Below are 16,107 nucleotides of genomic sequence, written 5' to 3'. Positions count from 1 at the left end.
AACAAACCGAAACGACGACTGTATCAAGACATGGCTCTCTTTATAACAATACTTTAATTCATATTACAATATGCACAGCATTAAGGCACATTTTTCCCTGGGCACTCATCTTTCATGTGAGTTGTCAAATGACAACTAGAAAACTTACATGTTCACAGATTAAACATTTTTTACTTTGACAAAATAAAGAAACAGATAATTGAAAGCCACATCATTTCCAGTAGAGCTTTCTCTCAGATGACCTTCAAACCACTATAACCCATCACGTTTTTTTTTAACTTGTAGTTGAACCAAAAATTATTTTGTCGATTAATGAATTGTTGAGTTGTCACCGTGAATGTAAACATACAGCAAAAGTCCAGAAAATGATCCAGAAAATGAATGAATTGACTTCCATCCAAAGCGACTGGAGGAACGGTCCCGCTCCTCACAGCTCGTTCCTCCACTCCGGGTCCACCTGCTGCTGGAGGAGGCTCTCTCCGCTCTCCTCCGTCTCTGGGGGGGTGAAGATGACACAAGGGAGGAGGTCAGTGGGGGCGGGAGGGTGTGGTGTTTATTTGTGTGTGCGTGTGTTTTGGGGAGAAGGCTATCTGCAGACTGGGCGGGGGGGCAGGGCTGGACACCAGGAGGCATCAGGCCCGGTTAAGGCCGTGGTCAGGCTAGGACACATCCTGGTTGTTTTATGCTAGCTTGCCAAAATGTCAGTCTGTGCAAACCGTTAATACCCAGCAATGTCAAACTGATGGCACTCATGTTTCTAACCAAAGATTGAAATATATACTGATATCTTAACAATCTAAAGATGAACATAAAACCAATCGTAAGTTATCTAATATAAAAACATTAAACCCAAGTTGAACCATAACACCATGCCATAAACCTTTGTTGTAGTACTTACATATAACCTCTCTCAAACACATCTAACAATTGTTTTGTGGTGCATGGGTATAACTTCTATATGTATATATTATATATGTTTATTCTGACAATATAAAACAGTAAAAGCCACCTGGTGTGAGGACGGACTCAGGATTTCTGTCTGGATTGCTGCTCATCTGATTGGCCCGTTTAGCCATTAGCTACCGCCCACCCGGTCCCCTCCTACCGTTCAGTTCTTTTAATTCAATAACCTTTTCAAAGAGTTTACAGTGAATTAAAGTAGATGTTATCATTGCAGACACTGGGGATCGAACCGAGTACCTTCCTGCAGGCACGGCGCCAGGATTCCAGCTGTGGGTGGTCCTTAAATTAAAAACGTTATCAAATCCCTGTTTAACCTAATAAAGATGACTGATATACCGTTATATTATCTGTGCATAGTAGAGACTTTAATAGCTTGATGCTCATTAAATATTTAGTTGCATTGTGAAAGGTTTCTGTGCGTAGGACGGACCTGTCTCTAGACCTGTCTGTCTCCTCTCATCACCACGCCGTCGCTCTGTAGACCAACAGCGTCAAACAGGACCACCAGAGCATTTCTTCACCAAAACCAACTCACAGGGCATTACTTTAGCACAAATGATGAGATTATTTGCAGATTTTTAAGAATTCTTGACAAAATTAAAATATATGAAACGTTTTTTAGTTGTTTTTAAAGGAGAAGAGTTGTGGTGTGTGGCCTGTTGAGCAGTGGGTGGTCCTAGACCCGTCGGGCCCGCCCACAACGCCGCGCCTGCCTTCCCGCTGGGAGTCGAACGCCCTGCCTATCTGCCCCAGCTACCGACCGCAACGTACCTAAAAAAAAATAAATAAATAAAAAGACCTTTTGGTTCGATGCTGGTCCATAGGGCGGCGAGCCGGGCCACCACGTCCTCCTCTTCCTCTGCATACGAGACGCCAGTGTAGCCCCCGCTGTCTTTGCAGTACTCGATGAAGCTGGAGACGGAGCGGGAGAAACAGACAACAGGGGAATAAGTACCGACGACTACTAGCTTTGTACCATCGCACCCGGCCGCCGGCTCGAACGTCAGCCAGACAAACGTCCCCCTTTTTTTATGGTTCCATTCACACATCTCCTAGGGTCAGTTTGTTTCTGCAGCTCCTCCTGAGGGCCAAACAGTCGTTCACAGCAGGACACCCACCTGCTCCAGACGGGGTCGGTGCCCAGCACGACGGGGTTCCCCACCATGATCAGCAGGGCTTTGGCGCGAGTCACTGCAACGTTGAACCTCTGTGCAGAGCGACAAAGGAACCATAGATGACCTTCATGTGCTTGTGCTTATTTGCGGCACGCTTCTCTACCCGTGTTTAACATATACATTCATGAGTTTTATTTTGTGCTTTGTGTTAAATGTACTTAGAATTTTGCCCAACCTTTTATTTTGATTGTTGAGTTTACCATCCAAAAGTTATTGTTTTTAATCAAATCGATCTGCCATTGGCTGATGGCAGGTGTTTATTTTGGACCGTTTGTAACGCGGCACACCTTCTCGTTCTTGACGAAGCCCAGGTCGAATTGCTGGTCGTGGTCGGCCCACTTGGGGCTGCTGCGCACCGTGGACACCAGCATCACCATCCTCTCCTGGCCTTGGAACTCCTCCACGGACCCCACCTGACACGAGACACCGCACACTTCAACCAGCCGCTCGGGGAAAAGCACAGTCATCGTTTTATTACCGGCATATACTTCAGTGTCCCACCTTCAGGTATTTAGTGAGCTCTGTGATCTTCAGGTCTTTTTCCAATATCCTGAGGCCCTTACGGATCTTCAGCACCTGTTATTCACGGGGGAAAGGTTGGTTTTTATTTTCAGTATGCCTTTGACGACATGAACAGATCAAGTGAAAGGCGGTGTGCTTTTTTAGAGACATTGGGCGCATGCCATCGCTACCTGTTTCCTGTAGGGGGCGATGATGCCAATGTCTTTGGGTAAGACTTTGTAATGGCCCTTCCTCCCGTGTCTCTCGAGCAGTTTGGTCACGTAGTTCATCAGCTGCTCCACCTCGGCTACGTTGAAGAACGACGGGCTGTTGGCCTCCCGCTCGTCCACACCGGTCACCCCGTGGAAGACCACCGGGAAGCCCTGGGATGACCCAGTAGACAGATGAATGGGATGTGTGTGTGTTGGTGTGTGTGTCTGTGTGTGTCTGTGTTGGTGTGTGTGTTTGTCTTCACTTAAGCCCAACCTTAATACGCTCTTTCACATTTTGTTGTTTTTTGGTTGCAATTGTTTACATTTTGAGTCCTAACATGTTCATGTGTTTATGTGTACAGTGTGGTGAATTACAAACAAAATGGTCAATCAGAATGTGACTAAACCTTTGTTAGGTAGTTGTTCATTATATTATAGTATAGTATAGTATTTGAATGCCATCCTCAGGTTTTTTCTTTTATAAAAATACGTCTTTTTTTGATATCTATGCATATTTGCGATTCGCAGGTAGAAGCTAAGGTTACATTTCGTCCAAATATACCAGTGACATCCCAGGGATTAAATAAAAATATATATTTAAGGGCGCGAGACATCAAGCACGTCAACGCGTCATTGAGATAAGGGTATCTACCACGGAAATGTCCTGGCCAAACACGCGATGACCAAATTATCTTTAATTCGTTTTGTATTTGGATATGAGACTATTCTATATTATACCCCTTATACTTCGGTACTTTGACACCTGTCACCCAGTGTGACCGACAGACACAGACTTTAACTGCTGGTAGTAATAACATTTATTGGCTGTTCTCCCCATGAATCGGTGAGCCACAGTGGGGATCTCACTGGTCAGTCGTTGAAATAAGAGGCAAGTATGGTCTTAGAAGGGTTGAAGATGAACGTATTCAGCAGATGTATAAACAAGGCCCAAAGATGCCAAAAAGCCCTACCTGCCAATAATAACAGGTCAGTGATTTTATCAACATCATTTTCTAAAAAACCTATTTGCTTTGTGCTGATAGGAAATAGGCCTACTCTCAAAGTACAGAAGCTGTGTGTCTTAGATACTATCAGGCTACATTGCAGCTCTGCCTTAACCGAGTTGGACCCGGATCTATGAGTGGATCCAAAGCCACTGGTGACCACCCAGCAGTCCTGTGATATTGTAGTGCTGCTCTGTGCGTTATTAAAAAGCACAGCAGAAACGAAAGAGAAAAACGACAAGTTGATAAAATTCCACAGCAGTGGTCTCTGATGGCTCCCATTCAGGCAGGGAAAGATGATTGTGTTTATATGTGTGATGTGAGTTGATATGGCTATTTCTATGTTAGCCACTAGAGAGTGCTACAGCCTCTTGGATGTGTAGTTCAAAGGTTATTGACCTATGTGTTGGAGTCACATGTTATGTCGAGCTCAGTATGCAATGTGTGACTTTGAGCCAAAATATTAGTCAACTCTACAGCATAAGTCCCTGAGTTAATCATAACCACTAAGTAAGGATTCATGACAATATGTCTTCAAACATTTGTTCCTAAAACCTGAAGTATACTCGTAGCTTGAAACCATGTATCGGGGCCAGCCAGAGTGTGTGTGTGTGTATGCATGTGCGTTCATTACCATCTTGGGAAGGTACTCCCACCCACAGAAGGAGTTGCGGAGGGCTTCGTCCGCACACACCTGGAGCTCCCCATGATAGAAGAGCTCATTTGGGACCTTCAGGATGGCGGGGTGAGACCTGAGGACGAAGGCGACCGTAGAATCAACGGACCAGACGATAAGGGGACCCGTGAAGAACGGTCATTATAGAAGCAAATATTTGTTGGTATTTTTGTATTTCTGATTGTATTGTACCGCTGCTACCATGACCTCATTTCCCCCCCGGGAATAAATAAAGTTATCTATCTATCTATTGTGGCAGACGGCAGGGAGGAGAGAGGGGAGTGGCAGGTAAAGGGAGATAGACCCAAGGCTGAGGACAATTAACCAAGAGGCAAAATACCACCCAGAGAGGGGATAGGCTAGGTACCCAGAGAGGGGATAGGCTAGGTACCCAGAGAGGGGATAGGCTAGGTACCCAGAGAGGGGATAGGCTAGGTACCCAGAGAGGGGATAGGCTAGGTACCCAGAGAGGGGATAGGCTAGGTACCCAGAGGGTAACCCTTCTGGCACCGACCCCTGGACTGGATGATTTGAGTACGGATTATGGACCACGTGGGTGAATAAAAAACCACTGAACATCATACTGCTGTGTGTGTGTGTGTTGGTTCTTTCTACTTGACTTGGTGGCGTGGAAACCCCACACCCACGGGCCTGCTACACTGTCTCTCTATCTAATGAACAACACAAACCTGTAGTTGCACAACAACTTTGTTACGAAGCGGGGGTCGTAAGCCTCCCGCTCAGAGTCTGCGTCGCTGACGTCGCCTTCCTCTTCCTCGTCGTCATCTTCGGCGACCATCTTCCGGTACACAGGTACGGTGTCCATGAGCCGTTCCAACAGAGACATGCCTGTGGACAGGGGAATCCGGATTCAACGACACCCGATAACACACACTCAGGAGAGTGAGGAGAGTCAACGGGTGGGGGGATTTAGGGGGTTTGACTCCCAGCCAAAAGTGTCTGGGTTCGAACCCCAACCAGCAGTCTCCAGTAGGCCTGGGCAATAAAACAATAAATTATCGTATCGTGATAGACTATTGATCAATATCAATATGAAACATGTTCAATATATATCGATAAGAGACTGGACCACCGAATCTAGCAGCTGGGTTTGTTACACAAACACGGTTCCATACTTATTTACAATATTTCAATCCCCCCCCCCACACGGCACATGGTTGTTACTGCCCATAATGTGAACGTTTCCCTTTAAGAATCATGTACACCCATTGTCTCGTTGAATATGCTCGATAAAGTGCTGCCTGCATCTTAGTAATAATAAATAATAAATAATAAATCATTCCATAGCAAGACGACTGCGTTGTTATGTGTTGTGTCTTCCTCCTTTGATAAACATTTCTTTTTCCCAACCTTCACCAAGTGTCCACAGCCCTATCTGTATCCTCCCAGCTACACCTCCCCCGCCACACATTCCTCTGTGCAGAGACTTTTTCCCCTGGACCCTATTTTCTATCATTTTGGGTCTAAGGGACTTCAAATGATTGATTTTTTTTTTCGAATTTAAAAAGATATATGAAAAGCTTCTCCGGACTCCTCCATTCTCCAGCTCAACCAGACCCACCTGTGGATCACCTTAATCCACAACTCCTGCTTTCAACTCCGGCCCTCTCAACCATTTGTCGCCAGATCGTCTAACAGTCTGGCTAGGTTAGCAGCGTTTCTGGTCTCTACGTATCTTCAAACAGTCTAGCTATGTTAGCAGCGTTTCTGGTCTCTACGTATCTTCAAACAGTCTAGCTATGTTAGCAGCGTTTCTGGTCTCTCTGTATCTTCGTCCTAATATTCAATGTTGTCGGGTTCTAACCCTTTACTCCTGCCCAGATCTTCTCACAACCGCAGCTGGCCTCCCGCATCGCCCAGCCGCTGCTCATTCCCAGCAAATAAATGTTTGAACTTTACAACCCTCGTCTGTTGTCGTGCGTCTGGGCTCCCCCCGCCCTCGGGGCTGTAAAGTAATCATTTGGGCCAATAGGCTATGTCCTTATTGCCATTCCAATCTGAACTCTCCTTCACCCAAATGTTTTAGATAACACGCGACACTAGGCTCTCTGTAGTCCAACACAAAGAACTCTCCTCTCTCCAGCGCTCACTCACGTCTCCCCCCTTCTCTCACTGCAATGACTCAACCCTCGCAGGACTAAAGATTGAGCAGTAGCAAGAACTATTACTGTTAGAGGATGTACATTAACAGAGCGCTGTATCCCCAAAGGATTACACTGCAGCCCTTTTAGACTGGCTGCAGCTTCCCCACTCAATACTGGACCAATTCAAAAAAGGTTGTCTGCATTAGTCCCTTAGACCCAAAACGACCGGAAAAGAAGGTTGAGTTTTCCTTTATCCATGTGCTTTTTAATCCTTTTGTTGTGTTGGGTGCTGCTGGACACACTTTCATTGTTGACTCAAGAAAAGTATCAATGAATTATCAATGAATTATTTATATCAGTGAATGACACAAAAAACACATTTTAGTCCGGAACAAACTGTGCACCTAGCTGCACATTTATATACAGTGTGTGTTTCTGTGGTGCACACACTTACCCATGCCATGGCACTGCACCAGGGGCGATCTGAGAATGGGTCCCAGTTGCTTGGGGTCTCCCGCGAGGACCACCTGACCAGACTCTGGCTGGACGAGGCCTTTGGTCAAAGGAATCAAATATCAATGATGATCAATAAATGATAAGACACTTTTAGCCAAAGCATCGGAGGATGACGTCTTGCTAACGCAGAGGGGGAGTCGGTACCTGCCAGCGGGATGATGCATTCAGTCTCAACAGCATGTCCTGCCTCGTCGACAAACACATGGCTGAAATGTCCGGGAGGGATTCCCCCTGTAACGAGCCTAACAGATGAAACACGTGATTCAGAACATACTCTTGGTTCAGTTCCAGGAGGGCGATCCCTTTAACTCAGGTGAAACACAAACATGACTCTTAAGATGTACTTGGTTCATTTCATATTTCCCAATGAGAAAAGGTTCAAGTGAAGGTGTTATATAGCATGGTAGCCTTTTCAGTAAGAGTCTAGTTGACATTAGAGGGCTTAGGCTGTGGATTCATACTGGCTGCAATTGTAAACGGAAGAAAATGATTTATATAATATTCATAGCATATAATATTCATAGCTCATAATTCAAGGTCCAAGGGCCTTGAAGGTTGGTATGAACCTAGAGGACATATCAAGTTTACCATGTGTTGTGTCAAGTGCTATTGCTCTAAATTGTATACACACATAGTGTCGGCGGTGTGTGCTGTGAATACCTTTAGAATACCTTTCGAGCAGTTTTATTTACGTTTTCAGTTTAATATTATTAGTCATAGTAGTAGTAGTAGTAGTAGTAGCAGTCATAGTAGTAGTAGTAGTAGTAGTAGTAGTAGTAGTAGCAGTCATAGTAGTAGTAGTAGTAGTAGTAGTGGTGGTAGTAGCAGTCATAGTAGTAGTAGTAGTAGTGTAGTAGTAGTAGTAGCAGTAGTAGTAGTAGTAGTGGTGGTAGTAGCAGTAGTAGTAGTAGTAGTAGCAGTAGTAGTAGTAGTAGTAGTAGTAGTAGCAGTCATGGTAGTAGTAGTAGTAGTATAGTAGTAGTAGTAGTAGTAGTAGTAGTAGTAGTGGTGGTAGTAGCAGTAGTAGTAGTAGTAGTAGTAGTAGTAGTAGTAGTAGTAGTAGTAGTAGTGGTGGTGGTGGTGGTGGTGGTGGTGGTGGTGGTGGTAGTAGTAGTGGTAGCAGTAGTAGTAGTAGTAGTAGTAGTAGTGGTGGTAGTAGCAGTAGTAGTAGTAGTAGTAGTAGCAGTGGTGGTGGTAGTAGTAGTAGAAGTGGTGGTAGTAGCAGTCATAGTAGTAGTTAATTATTATTAAGTGTTAGCTACCTTCCAGCGGTGCACAGGGTTGTAACAATGATGGTGTACTTTAGCAGGTCCTCTTTAAAGGGGTACATATACACATCACCTACGTGGTTAGAGCAGGCCTGGGGACACATACATGTGCTACATGTTAGACAGACACACTCCTCTACACAGGACAGCAAGGCTCAGGTAATACAAGTGATGCGCTGTGAGGCCAACTGACAATGAATGCAATAAGCCAGTAAGGCAATAAATGTAGAAATAGGCTTTTGATGCTGACCTTCAGTTCATCAGGAATTCTCTCAGGGTCCCAGCTGCTGGCATACATGCGGTACACCTTCCGTTCGTCCACGTGCTCCAGGATCTTCTTACAGAGCAGGTCAGAGGCGCTGTTGGAGGGGGCACAGGCCAGGATGCGGCACATTGTCTGGGTATTCTCGATCTGCTTAATGGCTTCCACCACGGTGACCGTTTTACCTGCACACAAAACACCGGGTTCAGAGGAGAGTTGTGGCTATTGGCTTATCTACAACCCGTTCTCTGTATGAAACGGACCATGATGATTATGTGGTCAAATATTGTTAATCCTATAAAGTAGAAATGATTAGAATTAAGATGTGTAATTAACAACAAGCAACAAAGACAAAGACACAAAGATGTTGTACAGATATAAAGGTATATGTGCCGTCGGACTGAGAGTCCTACACTGTGGAATATGAAGTCAAAGAAAACAAGGGAACAGAGAACACAGAGCAGCAGTCCCTGAGCACGGCCCGGGGCACGCACCTGTACCGGGCGGGCCGAACACCAGGTAGGGGGCGGGTTTGGAGGAGCCGGCCACGATGTGCTGGACGGCCTTGTACTGCTCCGGGTTCCCCTCAAGCTTCCTGTCAAACAGCCTGGAGCCAGAACACGCAATGATGGTGTTTAAAGGGTCGAGTGTATGACAATGTAATAAGTGGTAACTAATATTAGTGATCGACTGATATATCGGCCGGCTTTTTTTTTTTGCCTATTTATTTATTTTTTTATTTTTTTTAATTCCCGGCATGATTTACAGATGTTCCTTTTTTCAATTGAGACTTGTAACATTTGTTATCATCATTGTGTCATTTTTATGATGTAAATTGAGGGAGCAAAAGCAGTATCAGCTCCAAATATCGGCTCAAGAAAATCGGTATTGGCGTATCGGTCATCGGTTAAGGCTGATGAAAAAAAATCGGTACGGTATCGGCCCTAAAAAATCCATATCAGTCAATCCCTAACTAATATACTATTACACGATTCTAAACGCCCTACACCAGTGCCATCGACATGTCATGGCCACAGGCTGATAACAACCAAGTGGAGGGCACCCAGCCCCCCACCCCCTCCCAACGAGGTGTGTGCGTTTCGAGGTGTGTGTGTTTCTGGATGTTTAGCTTGACCTTGAGCCTCCGGGCTCTGATGTCTTTATGAGTGTCTTCTGTGTTTCTCCTAACAAGCTGTGAGGGCTTCTCGAGGGGTATCTTGACCCTGAGCTGTGGCCGAATGTTATCAGCAGACTGACTCCTGTTCTTGCGAATGTGTGGTGCATTGAGTCTCCAACATCTCCCATAGTTGGGATATGCGGCCTCCGGCTCAGGCCTTGACCTGAAAAAATAGCTGACTATATTCGTAATGTACATGTGATGTGTTCGTTAGGTTAGAACAAGAGTCATGTGATGCGCTCGTTAGGCTATTTTGCCCATCAGTCTCAATGTTTCAGATCTTTATAACTGATCCTTCACTGTCGTACCACTTCTGTGTTTTCTTTAATATATATTTTATTCCCAACATACAAACTAAATCAAATACTGTCAAAAAACAGTATATCAATGAACATTCTAAAGTACTGCCGCCGAGCTCCCCCCTGCTGGAGCTCCACCGCCGGAGCTCCTAACCCCCACTACGAGTCTCTACTTGTTGTGGAAGTACCAGAGACGTCAGACTCAGTCTTTCTGATTCATAATATCATCCGAGGCGCACATAGCTTTTGGCCGTAATATTAGATATTATATTATATAGATACCTATATTATTATTATTATTATATATATAGAGCTCCGGGAGTCCGCAAACGGCAACAATCACTTCACCTCCATGCTGTGGTTCACTCTGACCAGCTCATTTATCAATGGGCAGCAGCTCATTTGCATTAAAGCTACAGACACCAGAAACAGCACATTCTGAAAGGACTGAAACAGAGGGGAATAGCGCTAGGTAAGATATGTTTTCTGGAACTCTATACTATGTTTAAAAACACCATAATATGTCTCCTTTAAAGTTGTAAACGACATCCCTCTTAAAACAGACTCTGGCAAAATCTCAATACTAATGCTACTAGACCTCAGTGCTGCATTCGACACTTTAGATCATACTCAATCAATACTTTTGGACAGGTTAGAAAACTGGGTGGGGCTTTCAGGTCGTTAATTGGTTTAGGTCCTACCTACAGGATAGAAACTAATTTTTTTCCATTGGCAACTTTGTATCAGATTCAACCAACCAACCAATGTGGAGTCCCACAAGGGTCAATCTTAGGACCCTCTTTATTCAACATCTTAATGCTCCCACTAGAGCAAATCATGCAAAATAATAATATTGACCATCATTGCAATGCCGATGACGCACAAATCTATGTATCAATATCACCAAATGACTCGGCCCATAGATCTGCTGTGCCAGTGCATTGAGCAAGTCAAAGACTGGATGTGCCAACATTTCCTTCAACTAAATGAGGACCAAACCGAGATAATTGTATTTGGTGCCAAAACGGAAAGGCTTAAATTAACCTAAATTAAATTAACACCTTCACTCTCTCTCCCTGAAAACCTCAATCAAAGCCAGAAATCTCAGGGTTATCATGGATTACGATTTACATTTTGACATTCACATTGTAACATAGCAAGACTTAGAGGCTCATGTCCACTCAAGACTTTGAGAAAAAAAATTGATTATGCCTTTATCCCTAGTAAACTTGATTACTGCAATGGTCTCTTTACAGGTCTTCCAAAAAAAACTCTCTTAGGCAACTACAGCTTGTCCAGAATGCTGCTGCTACACGTATATAACTGATATGCTTCCACACTACATTGCACCCTACAATGCATTTTTTTACTACATTTTTTACTTACTAAGTCCTTTGAGTCTGCCTCATGTATAAAAGTGCTATATAAATAAAGTTGCATTGCCATCTGCAAGTCTGCACTCACTGTCCACGCAAGATGCTCAACCTCAATGCAAAAATGCCCAATGGCTGAATCCACTCCCCAATTTTACTTTCAGTGAAGAAGACCCCCTTTTGATCCAGTGCTCACCTGAGTGAGGGCAGCTCAGGGCCGGTCTCCAGAGGAGGCGGCCCGACGGGGAACAACACCGCTCCCAGCCCGTGCTTCTTCGCCATCTCCGCGGCCCGGTGCTGCAGACGCATGGGCAAGCGGCCCACCGTGAACTCGACGCTGAACTGCATGCCGTCTATGAAGCGATCCACTAACCTGTAGTCACGGACAGACACCATAAAGTGAAACTGTTGTAATGACGTGAGTGTAGGTGGACCACTGTGAAGTCAGGCCTAATGCATCTGTGAGATTGTTTACATTTTAGACCGTCTTACTTTGAGCTGAAGCCCAGTAGCACATTATCCAAATGCACTGCATGAACGTAGCCACAATACTTCTCCCTGGTTTCCCCTATTGGGCACACCAGGATTCTGTCCCCCACTAGAACAGACGGACGGTTCTCCGCCACGCCGGGAACCTGAGGAGGACAGCAGGAGTAAAGATATCAGCAAGCCTAATTAACAACAATGAGTTCATGAGTCAGTAATTAAGCAAGTGAGATCAGGCAATGTGTGAGAGGAGTGGGTCGCCACCTGCAGCACGAGGAGCTTATTATTCTTCCTGGTTGTGTCTTTGCACATGGTCGCGTAGTCTCCGTCTTTGTTGGGGATGTTGTAGCGCTTGATGTCATTCAGCATCTGAAGCTCCTCCAGATAGAGCAGCAGCTCAAACCTCTCACAGTAGTTCTCCATGGTCAGGGGGCTGTCCAGCAGGGCTTTCCTAGCTCGTGTGCTGCATATAGACACACAATAGGAATGCAGTTTGAACCATTTCTTTCTTCAATGTTGGCATTTGATGGATGTTTACACAAATATTTATTGCACAAATCATGAATTGGTTAAGTTACAAATAGCCTTCATGAAATATGAAAATGTTTCTCTGGTAAAAATGTAATTACCCTCAATCTATAAATAGGGCTTATATTTAGACCTAAACCGGTTGTATAAAGTGGTGTTGCCTTGGGTGGAACCAACACCAAATATCTGCCTTGTGTCCTTGACTCATAGTTTCACAGATACAATCACAATAACCCCTGATGAAGTTCAGGGAGCCAGGTCAATTGAACACATAGCTAGTGAGACTCATTATCTTGTAGGTAGGTTTTATTGTTATATAGGTATCACAAAACAACACTACTAAGACAAATAAACTATGACAATGAAGTATCGCTTGTCATATAACCATATTTATAACATTTTAACATGATCAAAATGGGTTACTCAAAACCATCTGTCTGGGAACTATTGTTTGTTTACACATCGGTTCTTTCACTTCTGGAAAAGTCTACAACAAGAGAGAGCCTTAGCCTCTCCCAGAAGAACGCTGCTCTTTCATTGAAGAACATACTATGTGTAATTCAGGGCACAATTCAAACAGGATAAAAAATATCAATAATCTCCCGCTGAACTAAGGTCCCGAGGGGGGCGCGAATGGGGAGGGACTGAGGCTCTGTGGAAAACATACCTTGGATCCATCCTAAAATCGGGGTTCTTAAGGGAGTCGATGAGCTGGTTCATGTATTGTGGAACTTTGTAGTTCTTCAGCTCAATTTCCATCTTAAGACGCATCACAGACTGCCTGTTTTTGAAAGAAATGTTGAACAAGTGTTACCTATGAATCAATCACTTTATTGCGAGCAAGCTCTCACAATCTCAATTCCATGAAACAATATGTCGCACAAATGGTGTGTGGTAGTAGTTGTACCTTTCAGGGGGCTGTCCGTCCACGATAGGGCAGGACTCTGAGTGAGGCAGAGCAGAGAAGCGGGAGGATCTGTAGGGCGCCACGGGGGCCAGCTCTTTGCCCAAAGAGGTGACCCGTTGCACTTCGATGTATCGCACAATGTGGAAAGCGACAGAAGAGGGCAGCGGGTCGGGTTTGAACTCAAAGGCCAGCGTCGCGGGGTAGAAACCCACCAAGGTTGTTTGGAACCGCACTTGGATCTCATAGCTGTCCCCTGTAGATGCAAACATGCATGAATACAATTCCAGTGCTAATAATAACTTGTTTTATTGTAACGTTCATGTGGAGGGGAGAAATACTCGCATCCTTGACATCAGTATTCAAATGATCAAATGTAACAAACAATCTAAGTATCCACGCATTTGAGTCTCTTAGCTTTGTTTTTCATGTTAGCAACCTAAAACCATTCACTGCATGAAAAGCGGGATTCCCGTCAAAAAGCAGCACCGGAAATTGTCACAGAAGTTCAGGTTTCGTCCCCCATGGCCCCCCTCCCCCTAATTGTAGGGGAAGCTTTAACATGTAAATGCAGATTCTGGGAGCTATACATATGCAAATTAGCTATACAAAGGTATTAACTTCACTTTAAGAAAATCTCTGGTATAAATAGATTAGGCTCAGTATAGCCTAATTATACTCTTAAATTTTAACTTGAATTTATTTAATGAAAGTATGCTAGATTAATTACTGAATACACTACAGTTCATAAGTTTAAGTCACCTGCTCATTTTAGCATTAAACTCCATTATAACCAGAATCACAATCATGCATCAACATTTTAAAGTTTTTTGTTGTTGTTATATTTGCAACATGGGCTTACAAATTATAATTACATATATCCCATCTTAAAATACTGCTTTCAGAAACTCAAAAACAGATTTGCACTGTGAGAAATGTAAAATGTAAATTACATTATATGAGAATGATGGAAACATCCACATCAATATCTTTAAGACATGTACAGCTTTGCAAAAAAACATGTGAGGGCCATGCATACAGGCCACTTGCAACAATCTTTTAAATATTTTCTTCTCTATTACTCACAACATAGGTTTAAAAACGATGAATTGATCCCAATTCAGAACACTGCTTTCAGTAACTCATTTAAACATATTTGCACTGGGAGGAAATGCCCAAAAGTCCACGAATATTCGTGGACCGAGTATTATGGACTTATTCGTGCACCACGTATTCATTCTGGTCTTGCCTGGTGCTAGTGTCAGTGGGCTAGCGCGGGTCACGTTCTGCTCGTCCTCCAGGGTGATTTCTTGGAGCCAGTTCAGCAGGGTGTAGTAGGTGAAGTGGACCACCGCCGGCCCCGCGTTCCTCACGCACACACGCACAACGTGCTGTCAGGAGCAAACAGAGGTGCTCTTGTATTGGCACATCGTCTCAATAATCGTACCCAATCACTGCCCTGTATTAGCTGTGTGAATGTTGTTATCACAAGATAGTGTCGGATAGTGTAGGATAATGCACTATGTGTATGTAGCTATCAGTATAGAAAGGAACATTAGTTATTAAAATGTAGTATGGTATCTTGTATTTGTTCACAGCAGCATAACCTGTAATCTACGTAGAGCAGGACACTCATAAAAGTAGAGGGCGGGAGCGTTATCCTACAAACAATAGAAAGAAACAATATTTGCATTTAACTTAATACCTCGTTATCATCCTCCACGCACAAGCAAATTTTCCCGTCTGCGCCGTCGTGGTCTGAGCTGATGAAGACACCATTCTTATCAGAGACGAACTGGGCCCTTTGGGTGTCAGAGGAAGATGAACACAGCGTTAGTGAGTAGTATTGCGACAACGTGGTGCGTCTTTGTTTGTTTGCTGTACACTTCCTTAAAGCAATGCACTTTAACTAAGGACATATAATGTGATACTAGTCATATAAATAACATGTAGTACTAGTGTAGGTGGTAAATATTCCAAATACACACACACAATACAAACCCCTGCTGATTTTCATAGTACATAGACAAAAAGACAACCACAAAAAGTTCTTACTTATCTCTCGCGAGTTTAACCATGAGTAGGCTGGCCAGCTTTCGCCGGGATCTCGTCCCTGGTGGGGGGCACGGGGAGGCCCGCGATGGGCTGGGACTGGGGGTCCCAGTCCTGTACGACACCCGCTGCCTCATCCGAGAATTATGCCACTGATCCCGAGTTTGAGACTACAGGAAGTGTTTTTTTTTTATTAGACAGAGTAGTGGATTACCTTTCACAAAGTTTAAGACATTACAATATAGCCCTATGCATCAAAGCATAACCCTAATTTATGGAGTAAGCTGATTGTCTCTTTTGTCTGAAGAGGGAATAATAATGTATATGATAATAACATCAGACCCTGCTGGTGGACCAGAGGAGAGCACATAAGTACAGTGTTTATTAACGTCCTGTCTTCACTTGGAGAAACGCGAAAGCATATCTCACCTTAGGGTCAAAGCAAACCTTTCCACGGAAGATGGTTGCTTTGCGTGTGACTCTTAGAGCATAAAGTATCGCACTGAAGTTTGGACCCTTGATGCATTCATCCCTGAAATTACGCCGATATATATATATATAGATTTATTAATGCATGGCAATTGAAATGTTCAACAAATAGCCATA

At 44.0% G+C, this 16,107-nt stretch overlaps 1 protein-coding gene across 1 annotated transcript in view; it reads right to left on the bottom strand.

The window, feature by feature from the left end:
* Positions 1-35: 35 nt before the first annotated feature.
* The window catches only part of LOC311360155 (putative helicase mov-10-B.1), a 32,963-nt gene continuing 16,891 nt past the window's right edge, over positions 36-16,107 (bottom strand). The window contains exons 23-44 of the mRNA XM_084480251.1: positions 15,931-16,033; positions 15,505-15,671; positions 15,155-15,251; positions 14,699-14,840; positions 13,453-13,705; positions 13,213-13,326; positions 12,282-12,480; positions 12,024-12,166; positions 11,728-11,904; positions 9,177-9,289; positions 8,671-8,867; positions 8,415-8,512; positions 7,297-7,394; positions 7,091-7,189; positions 5,221-5,380; positions 4,490-4,607; positions 2,831-3,022; positions 2,640-2,714; positions 2,426-2,551; positions 2,082-2,170; positions 1,763-1,875; positions 36-495 (exon numbers count right to left, since the gene is read on the bottom strand). Coding sequence (XP_084336377.1) covers positions 428-495; positions 1,763-1,875; positions 2,082-2,170; positions 2,426-2,551; positions 2,640-2,714; positions 2,831-3,022; positions 4,490-4,607; positions 5,221-5,380; positions 7,091-7,189; positions 7,297-7,394; positions 8,415-8,512; positions 8,671-8,867; positions 9,177-9,289; positions 11,728-11,904; positions 12,024-12,166; positions 12,282-12,480; positions 13,213-13,326; positions 13,453-13,705; positions 14,699-14,840; positions 15,155-15,251; positions 15,505-15,671; positions 15,931-16,033 — 2,941 coding nt within the window. The 3' untranslated portion in view covers positions 36-427. The remainder of the gene's footprint in view (positions 496-1,762; positions 1,876-2,081; positions 2,171-2,425; positions 2,552-2,639; positions 2,715-2,830; positions 3,023-4,489; positions 4,608-5,220; positions 5,381-7,090; positions 7,190-7,296; positions 7,395-8,414; positions 8,513-8,670; positions 8,868-9,176; positions 9,290-11,727; positions 11,905-12,023; positions 12,167-12,281; positions 12,481-13,212; positions 13,327-13,452; positions 13,706-14,698; positions 14,841-15,154; positions 15,252-15,504; positions 15,672-15,930; positions 16,034-16,107) is intronic.

Source organism: Micromesistius poutassou, assembly GCF_964030765.1.
Source record: "Micromesistius poutassou genome assembly, chromosome: 15".
Classification (NCBI taxonomy): domain Eukaryota; kingdom Metazoa; phylum Chordata; class Actinopteri; order Gadiformes; family Gadidae; genus Micromesistius; species Micromesistius poutassou.
This window is presented reverse-complemented; position numbering and strand designations above follow the sequence as displayed.